General features: G+C 42.7%; 1 protein-coding gene across 3 annotated transcripts; it reads right to left on the reverse strand.

Annotated features, from left to right (window-relative positions):
• Window positions 1-3,577: 3,577 nt before the first annotated feature.
• Window positions 3,578-26,768, reverse strand: LOC103105370 (carcinoembryonic antigen-related cell adhesion molecule 5-like). Of its 3 annotated transcripts, XR_001622421.2 has the most exons (9): window positions 26,350-26,768; window positions 24,183-24,476; window positions 22,496-22,861; window positions 17,706-17,981; window positions 17,079-17,333; window positions 11,268-11,543; window positions 10,712-10,959; window positions 10,416-10,499; window positions 3,578-10,311 (listed from the first exon to the last, which is right to left on the reverse strand). XR_001622421.2 is itself a non-coding variant. In XM_016422134.2 (8 exons), the coding sequence occupies exons 1-7, from the start codon at window positions 26,678-26,680 to the stop codon at window positions 10,745-10,747; spliced, it is 2,013 nt and encodes a 670-aa protein (XP_016277620.2). In that variant the 5' UTR covers window positions 26,681-26,768; the 3' UTR covers window positions 3,578-10,499; window positions 10,712-10,744. The 3 variants fall into 3 exon arrangements, 2 of the variants coding, with proteins under 2 accessions (XP_016277620.2, XP_056681326.1); XM_016422134.2 differs by having other exon boundaries at window positions 3,578-10,499; XM_056825348.1 differs by lacking the exon at window positions 26,350-26,768 and adding an exon at window positions 26,040-26,343 and having other exon boundaries at window positions 3,578-10,499.

Below are 26,768 nucleotides of genomic sequence, written 5' to 3' on the forward strand. Positions count from 1 at the left end.
AGTTACTATTCCTCACTTTGGCTGGTCAGCATGTATTAATTCAGATAGAGGAAGTTGTTTTACTAATTCTGTCCTAAATCAGATATATTCTTGCTTGGGGATAACTTCCAAATTTCATGTACCATATCATCCACAGAGCTCAGGGCAAGTTGAAAGAATAAACAGAAAACTTAATACTATGATTGGAAAATTATGCACTGAGACACATTTAAAATAGCCTGAAATTCTCCCTCTGGCCCTATTTTATCTTAGAAGCAGGCCTAGAGGAGACCTACACATCTTCCCATTTGAGATGCTTTTTCGACATCCACCTATACAGACTAACCTTCATCCCCTGCATATACATCACTATTAGGGGGAAATATTACTATTGCTTCCTATATACAGGAATTAAAGCACAAACTGCATGAACTCCATGAATACAGAGCTGCAGAACAAGCTGGACCACTAGACTTTTCATTTCATGACCTGAACTCAGGAGACAAGGTGTATATTAAGAATTTCCAGTGTACTGGAGCAACTAAGACTTCCTGGGAAGGGCCATTCCAAATATTGTCAACTACTACAATATCTATAAAAATTGGAGAGCAGGACTCTTGGATTCATTGCTCCCATGTAAAGAGAGCATCTTCTGTTGAGACTGAATGACTGTATCCTATCACATACATTGGAGATAATAATCCATTGACAAGTGGATGCTGTTTTTCAAGAACACATTTAATTCCTGAATTTTTCCCCTTATTTTTATTATTGCTTTTCTTTTATTTTGATTGGAACATTTGATTTTTTCCCATTTTTCTAATTTCTTTTACTAAAGGTACATACAATTAATATTATTTTTTCTCTCTGCAGTAATAAAAATTATATATATATATATATATATATATATATATATATATATATATGTACTATAATATTAATGCATCCCCAAAAGCTTTAAAATGTGGGAACCTGCCATTTATTGAAGAAATGCTATGGAACTGTGATTAATGTTTGTGTGTATCTCTAAGAATTGGAGTAAAAACAAGGAGCACAGACTTAACCCAAATAGTGCCAAAAAGAGCACACAGGTAAAAAACTAGTGTGAAACTCAAGGTTATGATGCTTGACATATGTTATGTTGTAGGATTTTCTTGTATCTACACTCTTTGTGAAATACTCAGACAAGTACCAAAATTTGGCTATCATCCTGTCTCCCCATATACCTTAGAATGGCAAAAAATTAGACCAGAGAATAACACTTTCCTATCAAAATAAAATTCTAGTTCTTTTTCTTCTCATAGTATGGCAACTTCCTGTTGTCTTGGATGCAAATGGGTAAGTGAAATATTATTGCATTCTGTCCTACTGAATTTTGGGATAAGAAATTACATTAATTGGACCCTAAAAGGAGGGCCTCTTTAGAAATTTATTGAACCCTAATACAAGGGCCTATTATGAATTTATTATTGTTTACTCAGCATTTTATATACATAGATTTTGATATTTTGATTCTGATTTTGAATTATTTTTTCTTCTACCAAAATTTTAACTTTCTTACATTTTTTTATTTTGTTTTTTTTTCTCTTCTTTTGATAATTGACTCATACAACCCCATAACTCAACCATGCATCCTGAGCAGAACTAGAAGTTTCTTAACACCCACTTCAGGAGGGGGGCGGATTGTATTTTAATAAAAATCCAAGATTTTGAAATTTTGTTCAAGAAAGATCTTCAAGGAAAGAGCCTTGCTAATTCCTAAATCCAGAGAATGAACTATTGCAGAAGGATGCCAGAAAAACTACACTACATCAAGAAGATCCAGAATTAACTTTGGGTATGGTTGATTGAGCTGAATTTGGACTGAACATTTGAATGTATACTCATTTCAAAAGGGGACTGCCTCCTATTTGGTTTTTGTCAATGTGGCCAGCAAACATTGGTTTTGCTGTCTGTCTTTCTTCTATTTACCTCTTCTATCTAACTATTGTAGTTTCCTTTTAGAAGGTGAAATTATGTATGCACCTGCAGTTAGAAAATTTGGAGGTGCAGGATGATTATGTTTAGTGATCAATTGAGGAGACTAGTCCCCCAATCATCATCAGGGGGGATTATGAATTTTAGATTTACTCCACCCTGCTTAGTCTAACAAAAGAAGGCTGTCTACACCCCTTCTTAAGGATTAAGTATTGAGAAGGATGGATTATGACAGACATGTGTTAGTAAATGACAAATCAGAAACCACTGACAGACACCTGGGCTGTCCTAAGTCAAGCTTAAGCTACCATTGGTACATGTGAGACACAGGAAAGTAATGTAAAAATGGTCTATATATTTGGCATCACTTGCTCTCTTTGGTTTCTTTTTGTGTGGAGAGGTGACTGGCGGTAGCGTGCTAAGGTCTTGGTGTTTTGGCATGGTGGCAGCTATTATCCGGGTTTGGTGGTGAGTTTCCTTGATACAATACTGGGGGAAACTTAGTAGCCTAGTTCAGGTGAGGCATCTTCACTGAACACTCTCAGAGTTTAGGCTGATTCTTTTCTTCTTTACCTTCCAAATTCTATCCTCTTAGGAAAGCTTCTAATCTTCTGAAAAAAACCTCGTAGCAGAGGTCTTTGAACTCCAGGCGGGAGAAATCCTGTACCCTTCCCTCTCTCTTCCTCTTAATTCTTTCCCTCTATATTAATTAAACCACCATAAAAATTTCCAAACTGACTTAGGTATTTTATTTGGGATATTCTCTGGCAACCAAATTAATTTAGATTAAGTCACAACCCTAAAATTACCTTTACAAATAATAAAGTGGAGGAATTCCATGGAGACTGGAACGACCTCCAGGAAGTGATACAGAGCGAGAGGAGCAGAACCAGGAGAACATTGTACACAGAGACTAATACACTGTGGTATAATCGAACGTAATGGACTTCTCCATTAGTAGCGGTGTAATGTCCCTGAACAATCTGCAGGGATCTAGGAGAAAAAACACTATTCATAAGCAAGGACAAACTGTGGGAGTATAAACACTGAGGAAAAGCAACTGCCCAACTACAGCGGTTGAGGGGACATGACAGAGGAGAGACTCTAAACGAACACTCTAATGCAAATACTAACAACATGATAATGGGTTTGAATCAAGAACACATGTGATACCCAGTGGAATCATGTGTCAGCTATGGGGGGGGGGAGGAAAAGAAAATGATCTTTGTCTTTAAGGAATAATGCTTGGAAATGATCAAATAAAATATTATTAAAAAAATAAATAAAATTACCTTTACACTGAACACTAATATGATTAGGAATGTGAAGGGTCTGTCAACTGTACACAGGAGAGCCAGAGCAGTGAATTAATTCAGTAGAGGGATTATATTGTGGGCCCAGCCACTGGATGCTAAAGCCAATCTTCCCTTTTTATGGATAAGAGCCAGGTTTCTGTAAATGCCAAAACTGTAAGAATAATTTTAGTGTTTTGACCTAATATCTAAGTAAGTGGTCACCATGGGAAATTCCCAAAATATGAAAATACACATGTCACTTGGGGATTGGGGATTATGAAGATTTTAATTAATAAAGTGAGAAAGAATTGAGGGAAGGAAGGAGAGAGAGAGAGAGAGAGAGAGAGAGAGAGAGAGAGAGAGAGAGAGAGAGAGAGAGAGAGAGAGAGAGAGAATTAATTTAAACTGCTTTGGCTCAGGCTGAGCCAAGCAGTAAAAAAAGGCCTAGGCCTGAGCCTAAGGGAGAGTGAATCAGTTTTTATCACTCACCACAAGACCGTCTGCAAGCTGGATTCTTCCACTCCAAACTGAAATTACTCTCTAAACTGAATTCAATTGTCTCCTGGATTTTTACCCATTCCTTTTAAAGAATTTTTCTCTTATGTCACTTTCCCTAAATTTTCACATTTACCAATCACAATAGATGCTTTCTTCCAGGACTGTCCATTCTAGTTTTCAACTTCTTTGGTTTTCACCTTCTTTGGTTAGATTAAATCTTCTGAGTACTTCACACCTCTTTGTTAAGTTTGCCTTTTGTAAGTTACTTGACCTTTTCAGGAACTAATTTAACCTTTACAGGCACTTAATACCTTTTTATATTAGATCTAAAAATAGACCTAGCTTAAGATTCTATCTTAACTATAAGGTATGAGTTGGGGACTTTCTTTGTTCAATCAGGAGTTTACAAGTTTATCTTCCCCTAAGGCACTGTCTGAGTAGGGTGTAGTAATTTCCAAGTTCCCAATACATTCCTGATTCTTTTTAGACCAAGTATCTCCATTGTTACAATAAGGCAATAGCTTAAATAAAATCTCTAAGGTACAGTCTGAGTAGTTTTTAAGATTCACAATCCCCCCTCTGATGATCATTGGGAGACTAGTCTCCCCATTGATCATTCAACATAATCATCTTGTAGTTCCCAAAGCACTTCTAACTACAGATATATACAATATTCAATTTTCTAAGAAGAAATTACAGTAGTTAGGGAGGAGCAGAAAAGAAAGAAAACAAAACCAATGTTTTGCTAGGCACATTGACAGAAAGCCAAATTAGGGGCAGTCCCCCTGGCATAAAAGTGTACATGTACAAACAAATTTCTATCAAACTTCAGTTCAATGACCCACACCTATAGTTCATTCTTGATCTTCTTTATGTAGTATAGGTTTTCTGTCATCTTTCTGTAACAGTTCATTCTCCATATTTAGGAGTTAGCAAGCTTTATCCTTGAAAATCTTTCTCGAATGAAAATTTTCAAAATCTTGTATTTTTATTAAAATACAACCCCCCCCCCATAAGTGGGTGTTAAAAAACAAACATCCAGTTCAGCTTAGGATGCAATGCTGAGTTATGGGGTTGTATGAGTCAATTATCCAAAGAAGAGAAAAACAACCAAAAACATAAGGAAAAGAAAAAATGGAAAGAAAAAAATTAATTCAAAATAGGCCCTTATTTGGGTTTAATAAATTTCTAACAGGCCCCTGTAAAGATTCAATTTAAAATAATTTCTATCCCACAAGACTGTAGGACAGAATGCAGTAATATTTCACTTACCCCTTTTTGCAGCCAAGACTACAGGAAGTTGCCAAAATATAAGAAAAGAAAAAAAAACCCTAGAATTTTATTTTTGATAGGGAAGTGTCATTCCCTGATCTGATTTTTGTCATTCTCAGGGATATAGGGAGCCAGCATAATAGTCAAACATTTGTACTTGTCTGAGTATTTCATAAAAAGTGTAGGCACAATGAAGTCCTATGAATTAACATATGTCAAGCATCGCAACCTTGAGTCACACTAGTTTTTTTCTGTGTGCTCTTTTTGGCACTATTCAGGTTAAGTCTGTGCTTCTTGTTTTTATCCCTTTTCCTAGAATCAGACACAAACATTAATCACAGTCCCATCACGTTTTATAAATAAATGGCAGGTTCCCATATTTTAAAGCTTTTGTGTATGCATTAATATTATAGCAAGCATATATATGTATATATTATACATATATATAACATATTGCTGCAGAAAAATAATATTAATTATATGTACCTTTAGTATAAGAAATGAGAAAAAAGAAAAAAATCAAATATTCTAATTTAAATAAAAGAAAAGCAATAATAAAAATAAAGAAAAAATCAGTAATTCAATGTATCCTCAAAAAACAGCATCTACTTGTCTATGGATTATTATCTCTAATGCATGTGATAGGGTACAATCAATCAGTCTCAACAGAAGATGATTTCTTCACACGTGAGCAATGAATCCAAGAGTCCTTCTCTCCAACCTTTATAGATGTTGGAGTAGTTGACAATATTTGGAATGGTCCTTCCCAGGAAGGCTGAGTTGCTCCAGTATACTTGAAATTCTTAATATACACCTTATCTCCTGGGTTCAAGTCATGAAGAGAAAAATCTAGTGGTCCAGCTTGTACTTCAGCTCCAGATTCATGAAATTCACACAGTTTGTGCTGTAATTCCTGTATATAGGAAGCAATAGTAGTATCTCCCCCTAATACGTATATATATGACGTATATGCCAGGGAGAAAGGTTTATCCTGTATAGGTGGATGTCTAAAAACCATCTCCAATGGGGAGATGTTTAGGTCTCCTCTAGACCTGCTTCTAAGACAAAATAGGGCCAGAAGGAGAATTTCAGGCCATTTTAAATGAGTCTCAGTGGATAATTTTCCAATAAATCTTTGTTCATTCTTTTCTACTATTTGGAGGGAAGACAAAACTGAAAAAGGTTAATTAATATCAATAAAATCAATAGAGTCTAAGAAGAACCACCTTCATTGTATTTGGGACTTTCCTTGGGCACCCCCCTGAGGGGCATTAGAACTTCGAGTACTTTTTAGACGAGCATCATTTTTTATATATTGTTGTTGGGCATTGTGTTGGGTATTATCATTTTCTTCATTTGGAGCACTGTCATTATTTTCCCAATTTCTATTTCTATGATTTTGATTTGTAAAATTTTTATTTCTATAGTCATTATAGTTATTTCTATAATTTCTAAAATTGTGGTTTCTATGATCATTATCATAGTCATTTCTATAGTTATTATTTCTAAAGTTGTGAATTCCATTGTCATTATTATAGTTATTTCTATAATTATCACTTCTGTAGTTGTTATTAAACTGCAGATTCCTTCCAATAATCTTGAGAAAATTTCTATACTCTATCATTTTGTGGCCCTTCTTCTCACAGAAGTGGCAGGTTACTGATTTATCTGTGGATTCCTTCAAAGGGGCTATGGTCTCTCCATTAGTTTTCAATTGTCTCTTTAACATTTCAATTTCTTTCTTTGTCTTCCACTAATGTATTGTGTTTCTCAGGTCCTTTTACATGACCCTTATAAACATAGGTTGCTACTCTCCTGAATTCTTCCAAGGTCCATAGAGTCCCAATTAGGATAGCTAGTTTTAAAGTAATCTTTTACCACTGAACAACAATTCTCAATGAATTGCCTATGTATTTTTTCTAATGTCCCTTTCTCTGGATAAATCAAGGTCCATAGATGTATTTCCTATGTCAATATGTCTGTCCATAAACTGGGAGGGGGTCTCATCAATTTCTTTTTGGGTTCTTTCAAATTTTGACCATTTTTCATGTTTATCTTCAGTTGGCCAATAATTTCCTTTCCTACCTTGCTTCTGAATAGTCAGAGAGATGCCATTATTTTTCTCTCTCTTTGTCAAAAAATTTTCCAATAAATTTTTAATATCCATCCAAGTGGGGTCAAAAGTTCTGAATATGTTCTCCAATCTTTTTTATAATTAATATTGCTTCTTCCTCAAATGATGGAAGATATTCCTTAAATTTATTTAAATCTTCAGCTTTAAAAGGTGTATGGTGTCTTACAGATACCTAGTTTCTATTTTTATTAAAAGTGGGTACTTCCCTTAAAGGGAATAACCTATCTGAATTATTTGGTACTCCTATTGCTGTTTCTAAGCTTCTTAGGTATGAGAAAGGGAAGGGTTGTGCACACTGAAGGAGAGAGTTTGTTGTTGTCCCATAGTGCCAGAAGGATCAGAAGTAGGAAGGGTATGGGAATTGAATTGGGCAAGGTGGGAAGGAGGGGCAAAGGAAGAATGGTTATTAGCTGGGGGAAAGGATGAAGAGGGGTTAGGGTTGGAGGAATGAGTAGGGTGTGAACTTAAGTGTGAACTTAGGGTGGAGGTGGTAGGGTAGGAGGCATGGGTAAGGGGGGAACTGGAGCTGAGCAGGATGGGCAGGGGGCATGGGAAGGGGGAGTAGTGGGTTGGTTAGGAGGGTTAGTGTCAGTATGGGTGGAGGGAGAAATGGTTTGGGTGTGGGGGGGGCACGTTTGTGAACTAGGAGCCATATTGTCCAGAGCAGGGTGGGACAGAGATTCTGATAATGTTCTTAACTCTCCTTTAATGTTTCTCATAAAGGCTACTATCTCCCCCTGACTTTCCTCTATAAGCTCAAGCCGAGTATTTAGTTCTGCATTTTGTTGAATAGTTGAAGGAGCAATCGGTTGGTTTGACTGAGACGTGGGTTTTTTAAGGAAATATACAATATTACATCTACAACAATCAAAATCCCAAGGAGGAAGTAGTGTGTTGATTATACTTTGCCATAAGCTCCATGGAATGAGCAATCTCAGAGAGACAAGGAATACTATATTTACAAGTTTGGTCATGGATCTGATAAGTCATTTGTTAAGTAAGTTGTGAACTGACTGTAGACACATATTTATAAAGTAACCACGTGGGGAGAATGACAAGGCCAAAGCTTTCTCCAGGTTTCCCTTAATTCTAAACTAGGCAGTTGTTCCCTAAAGGAAAAGAGATTTAGAAATGGCTCTCCTAGGACCTTAAGGCCCTGTTGCTAAGTTTTAAAACAGCTGTGTTCTATTTAATTTAAGGAGAAATTAAAATGTTTTTTACTCACCTGCTCTTGCAGCTGTGTTTTGAAGCCAAGTTAGTATGTTTAAACAGGCTGACTAACAGAAGCAAGTAATAAAGAGATAAAGGAAAGAGATTTCACAGAAATTTGAGGGTTATGTCACAACTGATGTGGTCAGCCAAAACTGTAAATGCCAAAACTGTAAGGATAATTTTAGTGTTTTGACTTAATATCTAAATAAGTGGTTGCCATGGGAAATTCCCAGAATATGAAAATACACATGTCACTTGGGGATTATGAATATTTTAATTAATAGAGAAGGAATTAAGGGAAGGAGAGAGAGAGAGAGAGAGAGAGAGAGAGAGAGAGAGAGAATTAATTTAAACTGCTCTGGCTCAAGCTGAGCCAAGCAGTAGAAAAAGGCCTAAGCCAAAATGGCCTAGGCCTGAGCCTAAGGGAGAGTGAGTCAATATTTATCACTCCCCACAAGACCGTCTCCAAGCTGGGGTTCTTCCACTCCAAACTAAAATTTCTCTCCAAACTGAATTCAATTGTCTCCTGACTTTTTACCCCTTCCTTTTAAAGAAATTTTCTCTTATGTCACCTCCCCTAAATTTTCACATCTACCAATCACAGAAGACACTTTCTTCCAGGACTGCCTATTCTTAGTTTTCAGCTTCTTTGGTTTTCACCTTCTCTGGTTAGATTAAATCTTCTGAGTACTTCATACCTCTTTGGTAACTTTGCCTTTTGTAAGTTACTTGACCTTTTCAGGAACTAATTTAACCTTTACAGGCACTTAATATCTTTTTATATTAGATCTAAAAATAGACCTAGTTTAAGGTTCTAGCTTTACTATAAGGTATGAGTTAGGGACTTTCATTGTTCAAGCAAGAGTTTACAACTTTATCTTCCTTTAAGGCATTGTCTGAGTAGGGTGGAGTAATTTCCAAGTTCCCAATACATTCCTGATTCTTGTTAGACCAAGTAACTCCATTGTTACAATAAGGCAATAGCTTAAATAAAATCTTCTAAGATGCAGTCTGAATAGTTTTTAAGATTCACATTTCATAGTAGTCATGCTCTAATGTGACATTTTATGCCATGTGAAGTTGGGATTATCTCTCCCCTGCCTATTTTTAGATTTAATCACCAAAAGTCTATACACCCCACTTATCCTTAAGTATGAGTTGATCTGTGACCTATCTGTGTGATAGTGGGTGATATATCAGAATTGACTGACTTGCCCCTGGACAGTCCTAGGCAAAGCTAGTGACAAAAGGAATGGTCTTTAAAGGTGGCAAGAACTTCCTATGACCAGGTCTTTTGCCTTCAACTTGACTCTGGAGGAACTCTGGCTGGGGACCCAGGACTGCTCTTGAATTTTCCCTTAGGACTACCATGTGGGTGAGTGAAAAAGGTTGATTCCTTTTCCTGGATTTCTTGGAGGTACTAGCCACAAGAGAACCCTCTTCTTGGAGAAGGCCTTGTGGATAAAACACTTGTTTAATTTATATCTGAACCCCCTTTGCTGGGGCCTCTGAAGCCCTGCCTGGTTTGGACCAGGGTAGAATAAAATATCTACTTTCTCTGATGTTCTTACTTTTACTCTTTCTTCTTTTGTAAACAAACTACCATAAAAAGTAATTCTTATTTGACATATATTAATTTCTAGTGGCCACACTCTGGTATATTTAGAACAACCTTTAATATTTTACCTCTTATAGCCAACAAAAAGGAAAAAAAAAATATATAGGTCCAATGGTGAATCTCAGTGTGTGAAAGGAGACATTTAAATTCTCCATTCCATCTCCACAATTTCCCTGCCAAAAAGGATCAAGGCCAGTCCCAGTGCATGGCCATAATTTATACTCCAACCAAAACTAGAAACAACCTGTGGGGCCATAGAACCAAATGAAATGGACTGAAGAAAAGACCGCAGGAAGGAATGCGGAGCAGTCATTGAAGCTGCAGTCCTAGAAGTTGGGAGACAAAGAAGGTTGTATGTCTCTGGGACAGGAGAGAATAATCCAATATCAACAACAATGGTGATGACAATGCAAATGCTTATTGTACCTACCATGTAAAAAGGAATTTCTCCACATAGAATCCTATTATATGCAGAGCAAAAGGTTATCCACTTTTCCAGATGAAGAAACTGAGACTGGGAAAGGAGGAGACACACTTATTACACAGATATTAGACAGGAAAGGAAGGATTCTCCCCATGTTTCATGATTCTGAGCTCAAGGCTCCTTCTACCACGACACACTGTGCCCTGGGAACAGGAGGGCAGAATGTCACTTATCCTGGCTTCTCTCATGCCAGGGAAGGAGAGAGCCCAACACCAAGCTGGGAGCCCAATCCAACTACTCACCATAGACTGTAAGATTCTGGGTTTTAGTGCGCGTCAAGCCAGTAAATGAGTTGACTGCATTACAGGTGTAGTTTCCAGTGTGACTCTGGGATGCAGTAATAGAAAATGTGGCTGAGTTGCTGACTGTCCATTCTGTAACCAAGTGAATCGGGCTGGTGGGTTAGATGCAGCAGAACAGCTCAAGGTAATATTTGCCCCTAGAGGGTACTGATTGTCTATAGAGACAATCGTGGCCTCATCTGGGCCATCTGGAGGAAAGAGAAGGATTCCATATTGAGATTATAGCCGAAAGAAGGGCATATCCTATTCCTCTACTTTTCCTGTGTGGATCTGAACTTGGAAGATCTTAGGGTTTCCTCCAGTTTAGCACCCTGGCTGACCACCCTCCACCAGAAAGCATGACAAGGCCAATCTGGGCTCCCTAAAGACCAAGGGGGTTGGGAACCTCAGAGCCTAGCTCTTTAGCTCTCAGAGAAGGGACTGAATTAGCCTGATCTCTGGGAACGCATCACCAGGCTATAAACATGCACTATATAGGAAGAACAAATTTACTCACAGGCAACATTCAGTGTGAATGGATCACTCCTACTGAGACTCACTGGGTTTTCCGTTTCACACACATAGGGCCCTTTGTTTTCCCTTCTTGTGAGCCTGCGGATAGTGAGTGTCCTCTTATCCGGGGACAGCTGTATCCTGCCACCAGCTGGGGCAACTCCGTTTATGAACCACCTGGTTGTAACAATTGCACCCGTAGGCTGGCATGTGAATGAGAAGTCCTTGGTCTCCACTGCAGTATTGTTGGAGGTGAGAATAGTAGGTTTTGACAGAGGCCCTGTGCAGGGAATAGACAGAAAATGACTGTGTTGGTTCTTTTTCTTACCTTATAACCAAATAAGTGGTTTGGAAGTGGCCTGTCTAAGACCTTGCCAAGTCTGGAGGCCAGAGACCAAGAACCTGTGATTTCAATGGCAAAGACACCCCTTTCTCTGGTGCAGATCACAACTCCTCCAGGCCTTAGGAAAAGTTCATCTTCAGTTCCTGTGGCTGACAAAGACATTCATAAGGAGCCCAAACCCTGGTGTTCAATCTGTCTAGGCTGAGTATGGTGTAAACATGACACACACATTGGGAAACTTGCAACATTGGCTTTGTTTTGGTGATCTGCAACTGAACCTGCAACATTTCAGAGGTCTGCTTGTACATACAGGAGCAGTGCAGAGAATGAGAAGGATGGGGTCATTTTATTTGGATTGCACACTAAATGGTGTCTGGGGTCATTGAGGACTTAGACATGGCAGATGGTTTCTGGGCATTGAAGTTCAGAAACATTGGATTCTTCTTCAATCTCCCAGGTGGAGAGTGGGATCAGTGGAGGGTACATTGCACAGAAAAGGAAGGTGTCACCCTCTGAGGCCCGTCCAACTTGAGGAATGTCAAGACTCAAAGCTGAAAAAGACTACATCTAATCTAATTTCTATCAGAAGCACAAAGTCTATCTGGGATTAAATACATATATTTGGGCTTAGCTCCTCCTCATACTACTTCTGACCTACCCTTTGTACCTTGTTTATTTTGCCATCTTTGATATTTTCTACATCAAACATACAAAATTTGAAGCCAGGAACTGGAGCCTCTATCCCCTGAGTCTTTTCACTTTGTTGCAAGGAAAAGAGAAAGCAGGAGAAGGAGAAAGCTATGGGAGAGACCTGAGACCTGGAGAGTTACCACCATCCTCATAAGGAAATGCTTCCTTAGTGTTCCCATTCCTGCACAGTTCAGCAACCTTAGTACTAGATGACTATAGCATGGAGAGGTGCCTTATTAGCCTATTTCAGACTTCCCCCAATTCATAAACACTTAATGTGTTCTGATTTTTTTAGAAAGACTCCTTGGTAGCAGTTTCCAGTCAAGGGACAGGGAAAAGGTTCCCAGAACACACATAGGAAAGCTCATCAAAGGAAGACACCCACATCTCTCATATAGTGCCACAAACAAGGGAAAAAAACTAAGGATGAGAATATGTCTCTTGGGAAACTGGTCCTCTGCTGCAAGTCTGACCTGGCCAGGTTGAGATGGATGTCCCTTGGCACTCTGTGGCTCAGAATAGGGAGGGTCTTTCTTTGTAGGGTTGGGAGGGAACAATCCTAGGTCCCTATTGTGAGTTAGGTAAAGTGGGAACCTGGCCCATGAAAGTCAAAGGCACCCAAGGGGAAAAACGAATAGAAATGGAGCTTGGAGGAGTCTTTCAGAGCAAAGGGGTCACCAGGAGAACCCACTGACTGATAAATTTGTTTGTCCCTGACTTTACTTACAGTGGTTGGATACTGAGGATGTGTGCTCTGTAGGGTCATGGTAGTTGACCCTGAATAAATATCAGACATGATATGACTGAGGTCTCAATCACAGCAACTGAGCTGCTTAAGAAAAAAGGGATACTTAGAGAATAGTTAAATGACTTGTCTTTGGATCATCTTAAATATCAAGATTTCTTCCCAGGCATCTAGGTTTCTTTCCCCTCCCTCATCAAGCCTCATCTCTGACAGACAACTACCTCAATGTTAGTCCTTCAGCCATATGCACTATTATTCTCTTACTCAGTTAGTCAATGGAGTCTGGATCTGTCTCAAGAGTCTTTCTGCTCACTTGTTTTCTCACTAGGTTGTGTAATATTTTAAATTATGAGGCTGTTTGGAGCTTAATAACATTATTAAATGAAAGCAGCAGCAGCAGCAGCAGCAGTAGTAGTAGTAGTAGTAGTAGTAGTAGTAGTAGTAGTAGTAGTAGTAGTAGTAGTAGTAGTAGTAGTAGTAGTAGTAGTAGTAGTAAAGAGAGGGGAAATAGGAGAAAGATAAAGAGATACATATTGTGTAAAAGGAATTTCCCTCTCTATTATGTCTCTTTGTTTCATGTCATCAATCAGTGACCTGGAGGTCATTTATTATTGAGATGTGCAGGTATATAGACACACCCTAGAAGAAAGGAAGTTGAAACCAAGGAGAGGGAAAACTCTGCCCCCTAGGCAGTGTCAGGAAAATTAAGGAACTACGATTGATTCCTGAGATGTCATGGGGGAGAGGTAGTAGGTGGAGAAAACTGTTTATATGGTGAGACCAAGGGACTGCTCATGCTCTCTCTTTCACTCTTCTGACTGAAGCTTGGAACCTGAAGGAACCCCTGTAGGTGGTGAGCTTCAATGCATCAAAATGGCAAATAGGGTAATTCAGCTAATAAACTCTCAACCACTTTTCTACATTTCTCTCTCTTTCCTATCACTACTTTGATGTAATAAAGCTACTTTAAAGCTACCAGAGTCATAATTTAATTTTAATTATTACCATTTGGTGACCACAAAGATTTGATGACAAGTACTCTCATTTTCTTTAGATGATTTACTTTTTACTCTCCCATAACTATTCTTAAGTGAGTGTGTTAGTAGCTAAGTTAGATTGGCTAAAAAACAGCAAGATACTGACCAGATCCAGTAATCAAGACTGATAAAGGCTACCACCTTACTGCCAAGAACTCTGGATTGGCAAGAAATGGTTAAGTATTGGCAGAGGGAAACAAGTGTGAAGGTATTTAGCTCTTACCTTATACTAAAGCTACAACTTTAAGCTAAGTCTACTTTTAGATCTGAATACAAAAAGGTGTTAAGTAACTATAAATTAAGGTCAAGCAACTAATAAAAGGTGAACTTAACAAAGAAGTGTTAAGTAACTGTAAAAATATAATCTAATCAAAGAAGATGAGAACTAAAGAGTGGGCATTTAGAGGAGGGGACACAAGGGTGAAAGGTCTATATATTTGGCTCACTTCCTCTCTCTGGGAGCTTTGGCAGTGGAGAGGTAGCTGACAGCAGTGTATTGAGCCTTTCAACATCTTGACATGGCTACAGCTATTTTCCTGTTCGGTGGTGAGCTTCTGGCTGAAGTTTCCCCCCTTTACTTTCCAACTTTATCCTCTTAGAAGCCTCTCATCTTCTTCAGAGGCCTAGAGGTGGAGATTTGAAACTCCACCTGTCACAGGCCAGGAGGGAGAAATCTTATATCCTCTTCCCTCCTTCTCCTTAAATTCCTTCCCTCTATATTAATTAAAATTACCATAAATTTCCAGACTGACTTGGGTATTTTATTTGTAATTTTCTCCCTGGTGACCAATTAATTTGGATTTAAGTCAAAAGCCTAAAATTATCTTTACAATATTGATTCTAAGGGAGACCAGTGAGTGTTTAAATATATATATATATTTCATTGGGCTTTTCAACTACCCTGTTACCCTATGGACTGATATTAAGTTTGTGGTTCTCTCAGACATCCCCAAGGTCTCCTTATGCAATCTAACATGGCATTAAAAGTCTGTCTCCAATTTCCCCTTTTTAAAATCAATCATCCCTCATTACTTTAACTGTTTTCCTATGGCATGATGATGACCAGTCACTGACCCACTGAGGCTGATGCTTATTTATGCTTTGGACTTTTTTACGCAGGGATAGGATATGATATCAATCACCAATAACATTCATCTTATCACATTCCATATATTGTGCCAGTTTCCTGAGCTACTACTGGATCCTCATAGCTTCATGCCTATCATCTGTACCATCACAAGTTTTTTTTCTTTCTCTTTTCCTCCAAGTTTCAAAAAAATGCTTTTTGGCTTTCTGTAGAATCAGCAAAACAATAATGTTCACCATTTACAAAGCTCTTACATATATTCTTTCATTTGATCCAAGTCACTGAGAGGAACATTGAACAAAATGAGTTCAGGAACAGAAACTTCAGAAGATTTGTATGAACTGATGCAGAATGAAGTGAGTAGAAATAAGAAAGTAATTCATACAATGAAGACAATGATCTGAATCAAACAACTTTGAAAGACATTGAACATCTGATCAATGCAGTGGCCAACCAGGATTGCAGGAGACCCATGATGAAATAAGTTACTCACTTCCTACAAAAAGCTGCACATTCCCATTGAAATCAGCTGTCTCACTATAGAAATGGGATGGACTCAGCATATATGTTGCAACAGATTTTTTTGAGCTTGGGAATTAGATTTCCTTGATTGTCCATACTTTTCACAAGGATTTTCTTTTTCTTTAGTGGGATCAGTGAGAAGAAGGAAAGAAAATAAGGTTTTGCTAATTGGAAAAAACTAAATTAAGAAAAAGCTCTTTTAGATAGACCACAGATGTCAAATACATTGCCTGGAAAACTCCCAGGTGCAGTCTGAATCAGATGAAAAGGTAATTTGGAAATAGTTAACAAAAGAAAATACAGTAACATACAGATAACATAAATGCTAAATTAAAATGTAGACTTTAGAGTTCCTTAGGTACAGATTTAGGCCAACAAAAAATCATCCATCTTCTAAGGTATATACTGTTGGAGGCTGGGTTTCCCAAGATCACTTCCCCATTTCACAATTCAATCTCTCCCCCTGCTTTCCATTCAGAAAGTCCCCAGAGTCAGAGACAGGAAGATGGGATACCCCTAAGGTTTGTAACAATAAAGCTACATGAAATAAAAGGAAACTAAGGTCAGAGATGATCTCTCTATGGTCCTGATGCACACTAATGTGATTAGGGGAATGGAGAGCCTGTCATCTGAACATAGGAGAGACAGAGCAGTGAATTAATTGTGCATCAGGAATTATACTGAGGACTCAGCCACTGTATGCTAAAGCCAATCTTCCTTTTACATGGATAAGAATAGGGTTTCATAGCAGCCATGCTTCCATGTGGCATTTTATGCCACAAAGAGGAAAAATATAGGTGCAATAGTGAATCTCTATGTGTGAAAGGAGACTAAGTTTAAATTCTCCTTTCCATCTCCAGAATTTCCCTGCCAAAGCAGATCAAGTCCAGCCCCATTGCATGACCATAGCTTATGCTCCAACCAAGATTAGAAACTCTCTGGGTCCACAGCACCAAGTGCAATTGACTGAAGGAAATTGTATGGGAAAGTAATTGAAGCTGCAGTCCTAGAAGTTGGGAGACAAAGAAGGTTGTATGTCACTGGGACAGAAGAGAATAAAACAGTATCAATAACAAGGGTGAAGACATCAACTCAAATGTTATTTGCATCTACTATATAAAAAGGCCATTCTTCAAATAGAATCCAATTATATACAGAGCAAAAGACTATTCATTTTTCCAGATGAAGAAACAGGCTGAGAAAGGAGGAGACACACTTACTACAGAGATAGTAGATAGGAAAGGAAGGGTTTTTCTGAGCTCAGAACTCCTTCTACCACAACACATCATGCCATAGAACCAGGAGGGCAGAATGTCACTTATCTCTGTTTCTCTCATGCCAGGGAAGGAGAAAGCCCAATACAAAGTTAAGGGTCCAATCCAGCTACTCACCGTAGATTATAATATTCATGCTTTTGGTGCGCGTTATGCCAGTCAATGAGTTGTATGCAACACAGGTATAGTTTCCAGCATGATTTAGGGCCGCAGTAGCAGAGAATTTGGCTGAGTTGCTGACCGGTTGTCCATTCTGTAACCAAGTGAATTGGACTGGTGGGTTAGATGATTGAGCAGAACAGGTCAACTGAATACGATCCCCTACATTGTAACGATCGGCTGCAGGGAGAATTTTGGCGCTATCTGGACCATCTGGAGGAAAGAAAAGGATTCCACATTGAGATTGTGGCAGAAAGAAGGGCATCTCCTATTCTGTAACCCGTCACCAGGGAACACTGTGCCTCCCTGATCCTCCTTTGAGCTGGGAAATTCACAGCTTCTCCTCTACGAGTTTGGATCTGAACTTGGAAGATCTTAGGGCTTTCTCCAGTTCAGCACCCTGGTTGGCCACCCTCCACCAGAAAGCATGACAAGGCCAATCTGGGCTCCCTAAAATTGAAGGGGGTTGGGAACCTCAGAGTCTATATCTTTAGCTCTCAGAGAAGGGACTGAATTAGCCTGGCCTCTGAGAACACACCACCAGGCTATAAGCATGCACCATTTTGGAAGAACAAATTTACTCACAGGCAACATTCAGTGTGAATGGATCACTCCTACCGGAACTAACTGGGTTCTTCATTTCACACACATAGGGTCCTTTGTTTTCCGTTCTTGTGAGATTGCGGATAGTGAGTGTCCTCTTATCTGGGGTCAGCTGTATCCTGCTACCAGATGGGGCACGTTGGTTTATGTACCACTTTGTTGAGTGAATGTCACCCGTAGCCTGGCAGGTCAATGAGATGTCCTTGGTCTCCACTGCAGTATTGTTGGAGGTGACAATGGTAGGTTTGGATAATGCCACTGAGAAGAAAATAGATAGAAAATGACTGTGTTGGTTCTTTTTCTCACCTTATAACTGAACAACTCATTTGGAAGTGGCCTGTCTAAGACCTTGGCAAGGCTGGAGGCCAGAAACCAAGAACCTGTGATTTCAATGGCAAAGACACCCCTTTCTCTGGTGCAGATCTCAACTTCTCCAGGCCTTAGGAAAAGTTTATCTTCAGTTTCTCTGACTGACAAAGACATTCACATGGAACCCAAGCCCCTGGTGCTCAATCTTTCTGGGTTGAGGCAAGCTGGTCCAGGGATGACAGACCCCTTCATCCAGCACCTGTACCTGGATTTGATGCCATTCTAGCTTGGCAAAACCGCTGAGAGTTTATGTTTCCTTGGCCTGGACTTCAAGAAGCCAGGGTTACTTACTTTCACCTTGTTAAGGATATTGGGAGAGACTGGAGAGGATGGACTAGTGACAGGCTACGTGGGGAGTGTGCTCAGAAAGGAAGATATTACTTTAACTCTGAAGAGGAAAGAAAAGGAAAGGCAGAGAGTGGAAACAGATCAGTTAGTAAGGAACGGTACAAAAGGAAGAGCCTCAGACTAGGAGTCAGGAGAGACCTGGTTCAAGTCTAGAGATTTCAAACCCCAATAACATCTCTAGTGCCAATGACTGTGTTTTGCCCCCAGGAGGCACGTCATTCTCCAATTCCATTCTGGAATTCCCTGCTTTGGGCTCTTCATTTTCCTTAATATTTTCCTGCCCTACAAGATGAGAATGAGAATGTTGAAGGTGATCTTCTTCAAACTCAGACATGGTGTTAGGGTGAGAAGCTAAGCCAATGGGGACTAATTTTCCCTGAGCCTTCATAGCCCAAGGAAATCACTTTCCTTATCTCTAGTTGGAAGTTATGCCTTGCAATTGAGAGAGGTGTGTATCCCAGAACAATCTCTGGGGCACATCCAGTAGACTTTCCAGACTTCCTTCTTGGGTCATTATTGGCCAGCTATTTTAGGATTAATTTCCAAAGTGGAAGGAATAAGTAAGAAATATTTCACCTTCCTTGACCTTTTTTCTTGTTATTTGGTAGAGCTTGCACTCTGCCCCTCAGACCCTTTTGGGAAGTTGAGGTCGAGGAAGAGTGAGCCTCCCACTTGTATCCAGTAAAGCCAAGTGGGACTGGCCAGGAAGGTGACAAATCTGTGTGTGTGTGTGTGTGTGTGTGTGTGTGTGAGAGAGAGAGAGAGAGAGAGAGAGAGAGAGAGAGAGAGAGAGAGAGAGAGAGAGAGAGAGAGAGAATATGAAGGAAGAGTGACCATGCTCCTGGGCAAGAAGGCCATGGTATGACTTTTTGGAAGGTGCCTTGGCAACCCCAATGGATCTGATACCTGGCATGGCATAGGGACTAGTGTTGAACTTAAGAGTGAGAAAGGCCTGAATTCAAATCCTATCTCAGAATGTTACTGGCTGTGTGACTTACTTGCAAGTCCTTATCTGTGTCTCCATTTCGTCATCTGTAAAATTAAAATAATAATCTCTCCACCATTGTGTTTTTGGATCAAATGAGACCATGTATAAAAGCTCTTTATAAAACCTCAAGTATTGCATATGTGAGCCATTATACTTTTAGATGAAGGGAGGTCCCCCTTAAGTGCCTTTGAATGGAGGAAGAAAGAGTGATGACAAGACCCTTGGGTAATGCTCTGCTGCCCTGAGCAGGGATGAAAGAAACTATGGAGAATGGTTCAGAGAGTGGAGCAAGAACCAGGTCACCTGTAGAGAAGCTACCACCCATTACACATTCTTGGGAACACTGGAATGAGCCCTGAATATGGGGTCAGAAGACCTGAGTTCAAATTCCGGCTCTGCCACTTCCTACCTATGTGACCTTGACCATGTCTCTTTCCTTCTCTAGGTCTCAATCTCCTCATCTGTAAAATGAGGGCTAGGAACTTCAGAATGTCTTAGATCCTTTTCCAGGATAAATCAAGGATTCCATCATCACTGCATGGCCACCTAAGGTCCTTTGAGCATCTCCAAACTTCCTATCATACCCTTGTGAAACTAATCAGAATTGTGGGTAGAGCTGGCCATTCTACTCCTCAAAGACATTAAGGGACTCCCTATTATCTCCTGTCTCACTCAAAGTCTGAGTCCTTTAATTGATTGTTCAAGCACCTCCACCTCCTTGAGCCATCCTACCATAAAGCCTTCCCATGAGGAAGACCACTCTTTCCCACCCATGTAATATACTATGACCAAAGTATAGGAGGACTATCTGCCTCTGAGTCATGCCCCTTGTCCATCCCCTTCAGGTCTTGGATCATGGCTCCTAGGATCAGAGGGTAACAGACTCAGAGCTGACAGAGACCATCTAGAATGCTGGCTCTTCACCTTTTTGGTCTCATAGACCCCTTGGGCAGTCAGTGCCCATGGACTAAGCCTTCTCTGAATCATGATTTTTAAATTCCCAAAATGAAACACAAAGAATTCCAGAGGAAACCAGAAGTTGATGCAAATAAAGGTAAGTTTCCCCATTTCCATTTCTGGATTCCCCAAATCTGAGAAGTCCTGATCTAGCCTAATGCCCTTGTCATAGGGGAAAACCAAGGCCTGGGCTTGTAACCTGTCTGTGATCAGATGACAAAGCACAGCTGGCTTTGAACTCAGGGCCCCTGACTCCAAGATGACTCTCTTCCCCCTCTCAGAAAGTTGCTCCAAGTTCAGACCTTAAGTGACTAGCCCAATGCTATGTATCTGGTGTCAGAGATAGGACTTGATCTCCGGACTCCGTATGCCTGAATTCCTTGGTCTTTCACTCTATAAGCAGCCTTTCTAAAGCCTCAATTGCATATGATCAAATAAGAGAAATGTGTATTTTTTAAAAGAAGAAATACTAGAAATGTCAAGGCAAAAAGTACAATCAGGCCTGCTGTAACTCATGCCTTTCCTGGAAGGTCTCTGAGGCTCCTTCCCACTCTTGCTGCGTTCAGTAGTCAAAATGCCAGCCAAAAGGGAGCACCAAGTTAGAGAAGAGGCAGAAGAGAAGATGGCGGCAAGATTTCCCTGGGAGCTCACTCATCATGGATCCTCTTCCCGACCTCTTGACTCAGACCTGTGAATGTTCCTAGGTCCTTCCTCCCCCAGTCTCATCTGCTCAGGAGGTGAAGGACAGAAGAGGGCTGGAGATGAGCAGCAGGGCCCTCCTCAAACACTGGCTCCTGCCACAGATGATTCCCAGGACAATTCCCATGGACAAACCATGGAAGAAGCCTGAATGTACCAGATAGCCAGTCACGACCCCACTAAGCCCCCCAGATCACGCCCCCTTCAGGGCTGGAAGTCTCATCATGGGCCATCAGGGATTCTTTGTTCCTGGGAATCAGAGGTCACTTTGTCCAACACTAGGCTAGTTTGAGATCCCCACTGAATAATTCTGGGTCAATGGCCAGCTAGTCTCTGCTTAAAGATTCCCAATGCTGAGTAGTCACTATCTCCTGAGATAATCCTCAGTGGTGGGAAGAACCTAGGTGATGCATGGATGGAATGTTGGTCTTGGAGGTCAGGAAGGCCTGAATTTGAATTCTGCCTCAGCTATTTCCTAGCTCTGGGCCTCTGCTCAAGTCCCTTAATCCCTTTTGGTCTCCTTTTCCTCCATGATAAAAAATGGCCCCTACAGCACAGAGTCTTTGGGAGAATCAAATGAAATCTGCTTCACAGGGCCCTTTGCTCACCTTCAGGCACTCCAGAAATGTTAGCTAGTGTGGCCAGCTTTCTGAATTAGAAAAGCCGCCCCCCCCCTGGAGCCCTAAGTGACCTCTTTGCTCCCCTCATTGCATGGCATTTGTCTCTTCCTCCAGCTGAGACCTCAGTGGGAGCAGCTGTGACCCTCTGCCCAGTCTGTCCCTTCAGAGAAGCCTGGGCCCCCCAGCTTGGCCTTTCCTCTAGAACCTGCAGGGAATACAGGTGTTCTCCCTCTGGGGTCCCTCTCACAGCACTGGGAGCCTGAGGGTGGGGACTGGCCTCTAGAAGGTCCCAGAAACCAAAGCAGCCCCTCCTCTGGCCCCTGTGGAGTAGGTGGTCTGGCCCTGCCCTCTGAGCCCTGCAGGGCAGGCCAGGAGTGTCTGGCCTCTCCCTGCCCCACCAAGCTGCCCCAGCCTCCTGGGCTTTTAGAGGTCTGAGTGCAGAGAACTTCAGGAAGAGGTTGTTGTCCCCAGGCCCAACAGGAGGGGACCAGGGGCCTTCCTAGGCCCTCGGGGCCTCACCCAAGCTTCCTAGCATGGACTGGGGGAGGCAGGAGCAAGAAAGCAGTTAGCTCTGCAGCCAGGGCCCTCTGAGCTCTCTGGGGCTCTCTGGGGCTGCCAGGCAGGAAGCCAGGAGTTCGGGAGTCTCCCCTCCTCAGGCTCCTTCCTGTGGGAGGGGGTCAGGCTGGGGCTTCTTCCTGCTCCCTGGAAAAGGAGGGTGGGGAGGAGTCGGACCCCAGACAGGGAGAGGCTGTTAGAACAACTGCAGGGCCCGTGGGTAGGGCAGCACTTACCATACACCTTCAGTGGGGCTCCTGCTTCAGGTCTGTCCAGAGTGAACCTATCTTTGATGATCTGTACTTCATAGTAACCAGAGTCACTGACGAGGAGGTTGGGGAAAAACATGGTGCCATTATGGTATACCCTCTGCCGAATTTTGGTCTGTAACTGTCTTCTATTATAAGTACTGTATGTCACGATATGTTTCCTGCTGGGTTGCTGAGCTGATGTCTTATAGTACCAATTATACATAACAGGAGTCCCCGAGTACCCCACGATACGAAAGGTGACGCTTAAGCCTTGTGTCCCAAGGGGTGGCTCTACTTCAACTGTGATATCTTGAGCAGACGTTGGCTGGATCCAGCAGCTGAGGATGGTGGCTGAGGGGAGGAAGGAGGCAGAGAGAGGTCAGCACATCCCCTGCCCTCCTGGCAGACCCCGATCCCAGAGCTGTCCCCAGGCTCAGGGGTGCTGCCAAGCCGACCCCAGAGTCTGTCTGGGCATTCCTGTGCCCACACGTCCATCTGTCTGGCCCGGCCTCCACAGGGGATCTCAGAGGTCGGCCTGGGACCCCTCTGAGGCTCCCTCTGAGCACCTGATTCAGAAAAGACCTGCCAGGGTGGTGGGCGAGACACCAAAGGGAGAAACAAATCACTTAACAGGTGCTTCCCAGTTGGGGAATCGAGTCTCAGAGCTGGATAGTGTATGATTGAAAATCTTCTTCCCTAAAAAAAGAACTACATATCCTAGAGCCCACTGACTTCCTGTCATTATGTACTTACTGTAGACAGAGGATAAAGGGCCTGGGATTTGGAGGCTCCTTCTCTCTGATGTAGAATCAACATTGATGGTGGTTGAGTGGGGTTGACTAAAAAATGGCTCGCCATCAATGTAAAAGTTAAAATTAAATCTCAATAATAATATTATATTTTAAGAGATTTATTAATAATCATTAGAAATCAAGGAATAAAGAAGTTACAAAATAAAGACCACGTGCCCATGGCTGGTTAGCCAGTTTTTAGTCAATCTCACTCACCACCATCAATGCTTATTCTAAATCAAAGAGAGGGAGCCTCCAAAGCCCAGGCCCTTTATCCTCTGTCTATAGGAAGTACTAATGACAGGAAGTCAGTGGGCTCTTAGGACATGTAATTCTTTTTTTTAAGGTAACAGATTTTCAATCATACAACAGGACCTTCCAGATCAATGAATCCAATATGGCCAATTCACAGACTAAGCCTTGAGGTCCAAACAAATAACAGCTGGGGCAGGTATTAAGCAGCAAATAGCAAGGGCAGCCTCAGACCCAGATCTTCTGGCTCCAGCCCAGGGAGGGCATTTCCCCCTAAACCCCAGGGTTTGTTGTGATCCCCAGCCTGGCTAGGAGGAAGGTGATGCTCAATGGCAAACATTAGCTAAGAGAGGTAAGGGACCTGTCCAGGGTCACTCAGGTAGGAGAAAGGAGAGCTGCCTTCTCTAGCTACAACACAGCCTTGGCCTCTTCAGTTTACCTGGCTCTGGGGCAGGGCTCTGGGGCTTCTTACTTTCTCCCCTGCCCCTGCAGGGTGTCACACATCTGCAGAGTGTCTCCTGGGACTGGCCTCCCTGCTGGGCCTTGGGTGGCTCCCCTTGTCTCTAGGTGGGCCAGAATCCCCCAGGCTCTCCCTCCTCCTCTGGACCCCAGCAGAGCAGACATCTCACCTGTGATGATCAGGAGCCCCTTCCAGGTGCTGCCCCTACTCTGTGAGGCTTTTGAGGGCCTCTCCATTGGTCTGCACTGCTCATCAGGTGTCACTGCCTCTCTCCTTCCCAGGAATCTCTGTTCTCCTACCCAGTAAGGTGTCTCATCCTTGGGTGTCTCCCTGGAGCTGTCTCTGCTGCTCTCCAGGCTAACGACTGTGTGGCTGCTCCAGAGCCTGTCTCTGTCTCTGTGGAGGCTGCTTCCCCTGCTCCAGAGGACTGGGATCTTTCTCTTCAGGACTGGAGCTCTTCTATCTGCCAGGATCACAGGGGCCCCACAGGGCACAGACTTGGCCTCTCACTTTCCCCTCCTCCCCTCTCTCATCCTCTTTCTTCCCCTCCCAGAGGCTCTGGCCTCCTGCCTCTCCTAGGGAGCCCCTCCCACTGTCCCTGGAGTGCTTTTGTGCCCAGGGGGAGCCTGGTCACTCAGGATGACCCACAGTCCTCTTTGCTGACCTCCTGCCTTCTTTCCCTCCCAGAGGACTGATTCTTTGCATCCCACAAAGAGCCCAGAGAGCAGGGGCAGAGGCAGTGTGCTTGGACCCTGTCTGGGGCTTCCAGGATGCTGACTGCTGAGCCTCCCTGCCCTCCCCTATCAGGCCAGGCCAGTGCCCTGTCCTTTGCTCAGCCATTCACTGTGGCTTCTGGGGATGCCCTGGCACTGGAGAGTGGGAGCAGGGAAGGAGGGAGACTAAAGCAGACAGAAGACACCTCCCTCTTCCTGCCCCCACTTTCTCTCTCCCCAACCCCTGCTGCTGGGGACTCAGCCAATGGGGGAAGGGCTGGGGCTGGAGCCTAGAAGGTGGGAGATCAACTCTAGCCTCTGGGACCTTGGACAGCACTTAACATCTCTGTCCTTCAGTTGCATTTGTCTATTCCTGCCTCCATGTTGAGTTTCTGGGCAAAGATCCTGGAGTGTCTGCTGTGTCCTTCTCCAGCTCATTTTATAGACAAGGAAACTGAGGCCAGCTGGGTGAAGTGACTTGCTCAGGGTCCCACAGCTAGGAAGTGTCTGAGGTCACCTTTGAACTCTGGAAGTGAGTCTTCCTGACTCTCCAGGCCTGGTACTCTCTCCAGGGAGCCACAGAGATGCCCACTTAAACTCTCTGCCTCAGTTTCTCTGACTATAAGGTGGGCCAGACAACAACAGTATCTGCCTCCCATATGGGTGTGAGGAGCAAAGGAGACAGTAGTTGTCAGTCATTTAGCACAGTCAAGGGGGGTCCCTAGTCAGGCCCCTTTGGGAGGAGGGAGTGCTGTGGGCCAGGAGGTGGAGGCCACCCAGAGAGACAGGGATGGGCTTAGGCTGAGATTGAGAGAGTCGGGAAGGTCTGTGGCACCTTTGATTAGCTTAGTGAGCCCCCAAACCTCTTTGTAAGGGCCCACTAAGGGCTGGGCCACAAGGACAGGGAGCTTCCCTGCTCTCCAGGAGCTCCCATCCAATGAAGGAGCCAGAAGGCAGCCAGCTCTGTACAAGGAGCTGAGCGGAGGACAAGCTGCAGAAAATGGCAGAGGGGAGGCAGCAGTAGGAGGGAGAGCAGGAGAGGCTCAGGCTGTAGGTGGGATCTGAGCTGGGCCTTGATGGAAGGCAGGAGGCAAAGAGGAAGAGGGAGGCACCAGCTCAATGGATTCCACAGGCATGGAGCCAGGCACTGAACAGAGGAGCAACGGAGGAAAAGTCTACTAAAAAGGATGAGTTTCTGCCACCAGCCAGCCCTGAGCCTGCCAGGCCAGCCAGCATTTTCCAGGAAAAGGAGGAACCTGACCCTCAGAGTGGACAAGTGACCATTCACATTTCCAGAGATACCCAGCTATTACCTGTTTTAGGAGAGTTTTGAACCCAATGCTTTTAACTCCAAGTCTGGAGATTTCGCTATTGGGTCCTGCTGTCTCATCCAATAAAATCCAGCTTTCAAGGCTCTCCTTCAGTCTGGCCCCAGCTGATCTTCCCTGCCTCATCTTCCCTTACTGTCCTCCAAAAACTCTAAGCCCCAGGAAAGGTGGGTTATTGTCCATCTGCTCCTTTACATTCTTTACATCCCATTAGAGAGAAGGATCCCCCTTTGACATGGGGTGAAGGGGTGGGAGACAAAGAGGGGGATATAAGGAGGGGCAGTCTGGCCAGTACCTGCTCGTTTTTCCCTTCCATATGGTGACCGACCTTTCTTGGCCTTTCTTTTTGCTAGCCCTGTTGCCTTCCTTCTTGTAGGACAAGTGTTGGAGGGATGATGGTTGGTGTTATGCAAATGGTGGGAGTGAGTGTGGGGTTGGGCATGGGATGAGGAGTGATGGTCCCTGGTGTATGCTGTCCCTTTAGGAGTCCTGGGTGGACAAGGGCTGGGACTGACAATGGGACTGGGGCTCTGGCTTTGGCTTTGGCTTCCACTGTGACTTGGACTTGGACTCTGTTGCCTATTTATGTTTTGCATCTGGGTCTGAGCAGCAAGGAGCCCCTGCATCGTTGGCAGCCATGAAGGCACATGGAGCTCAAAGGCCACCTTCCTCCTCTCCTTGTCTGATCTGGTCTGGCTTTCCCAGAACCATGTC

Source organism: Monodelphis domestica, chromosome 4 (genome assembly GCF_027887165.1).
Source record: "Monodelphis domestica isolate mMonDom1 chromosome 4, mMonDom1.pri, whole genome shotgun sequence".
Taxonomy (NCBI): Eukaryota; Metazoa; Chordata; class Mammalia; order Didelphimorphia; family Didelphidae; genus Monodelphis; species Monodelphis domestica.

Excerpts from the sequence above, each read along its gene's own strand:
- LOC103105370 (XM_016422134.2), bottom strand. The coding sequence starts at position 26,680 with ATGCAGGGGCTCCTTGCTGCTCAGACCCAGATGCAAAACATAAATAGG. Across the intron at positions 17,334-17,705 it reads ATTCACACTGAATGTTGCCT|ATGGTCCAGATAGCGCCAAA; the intron begins GTGAGTAAATTT and ends TCTTTCCTCCAG. Across the intron at positions 10,960-11,267 it reads ATTCACACTGAATGTTGCCT|ATGGCCCAGATGAGGCCACG; the intron begins GTGAGTAAATTT and ends TCTTTCCTCCAG.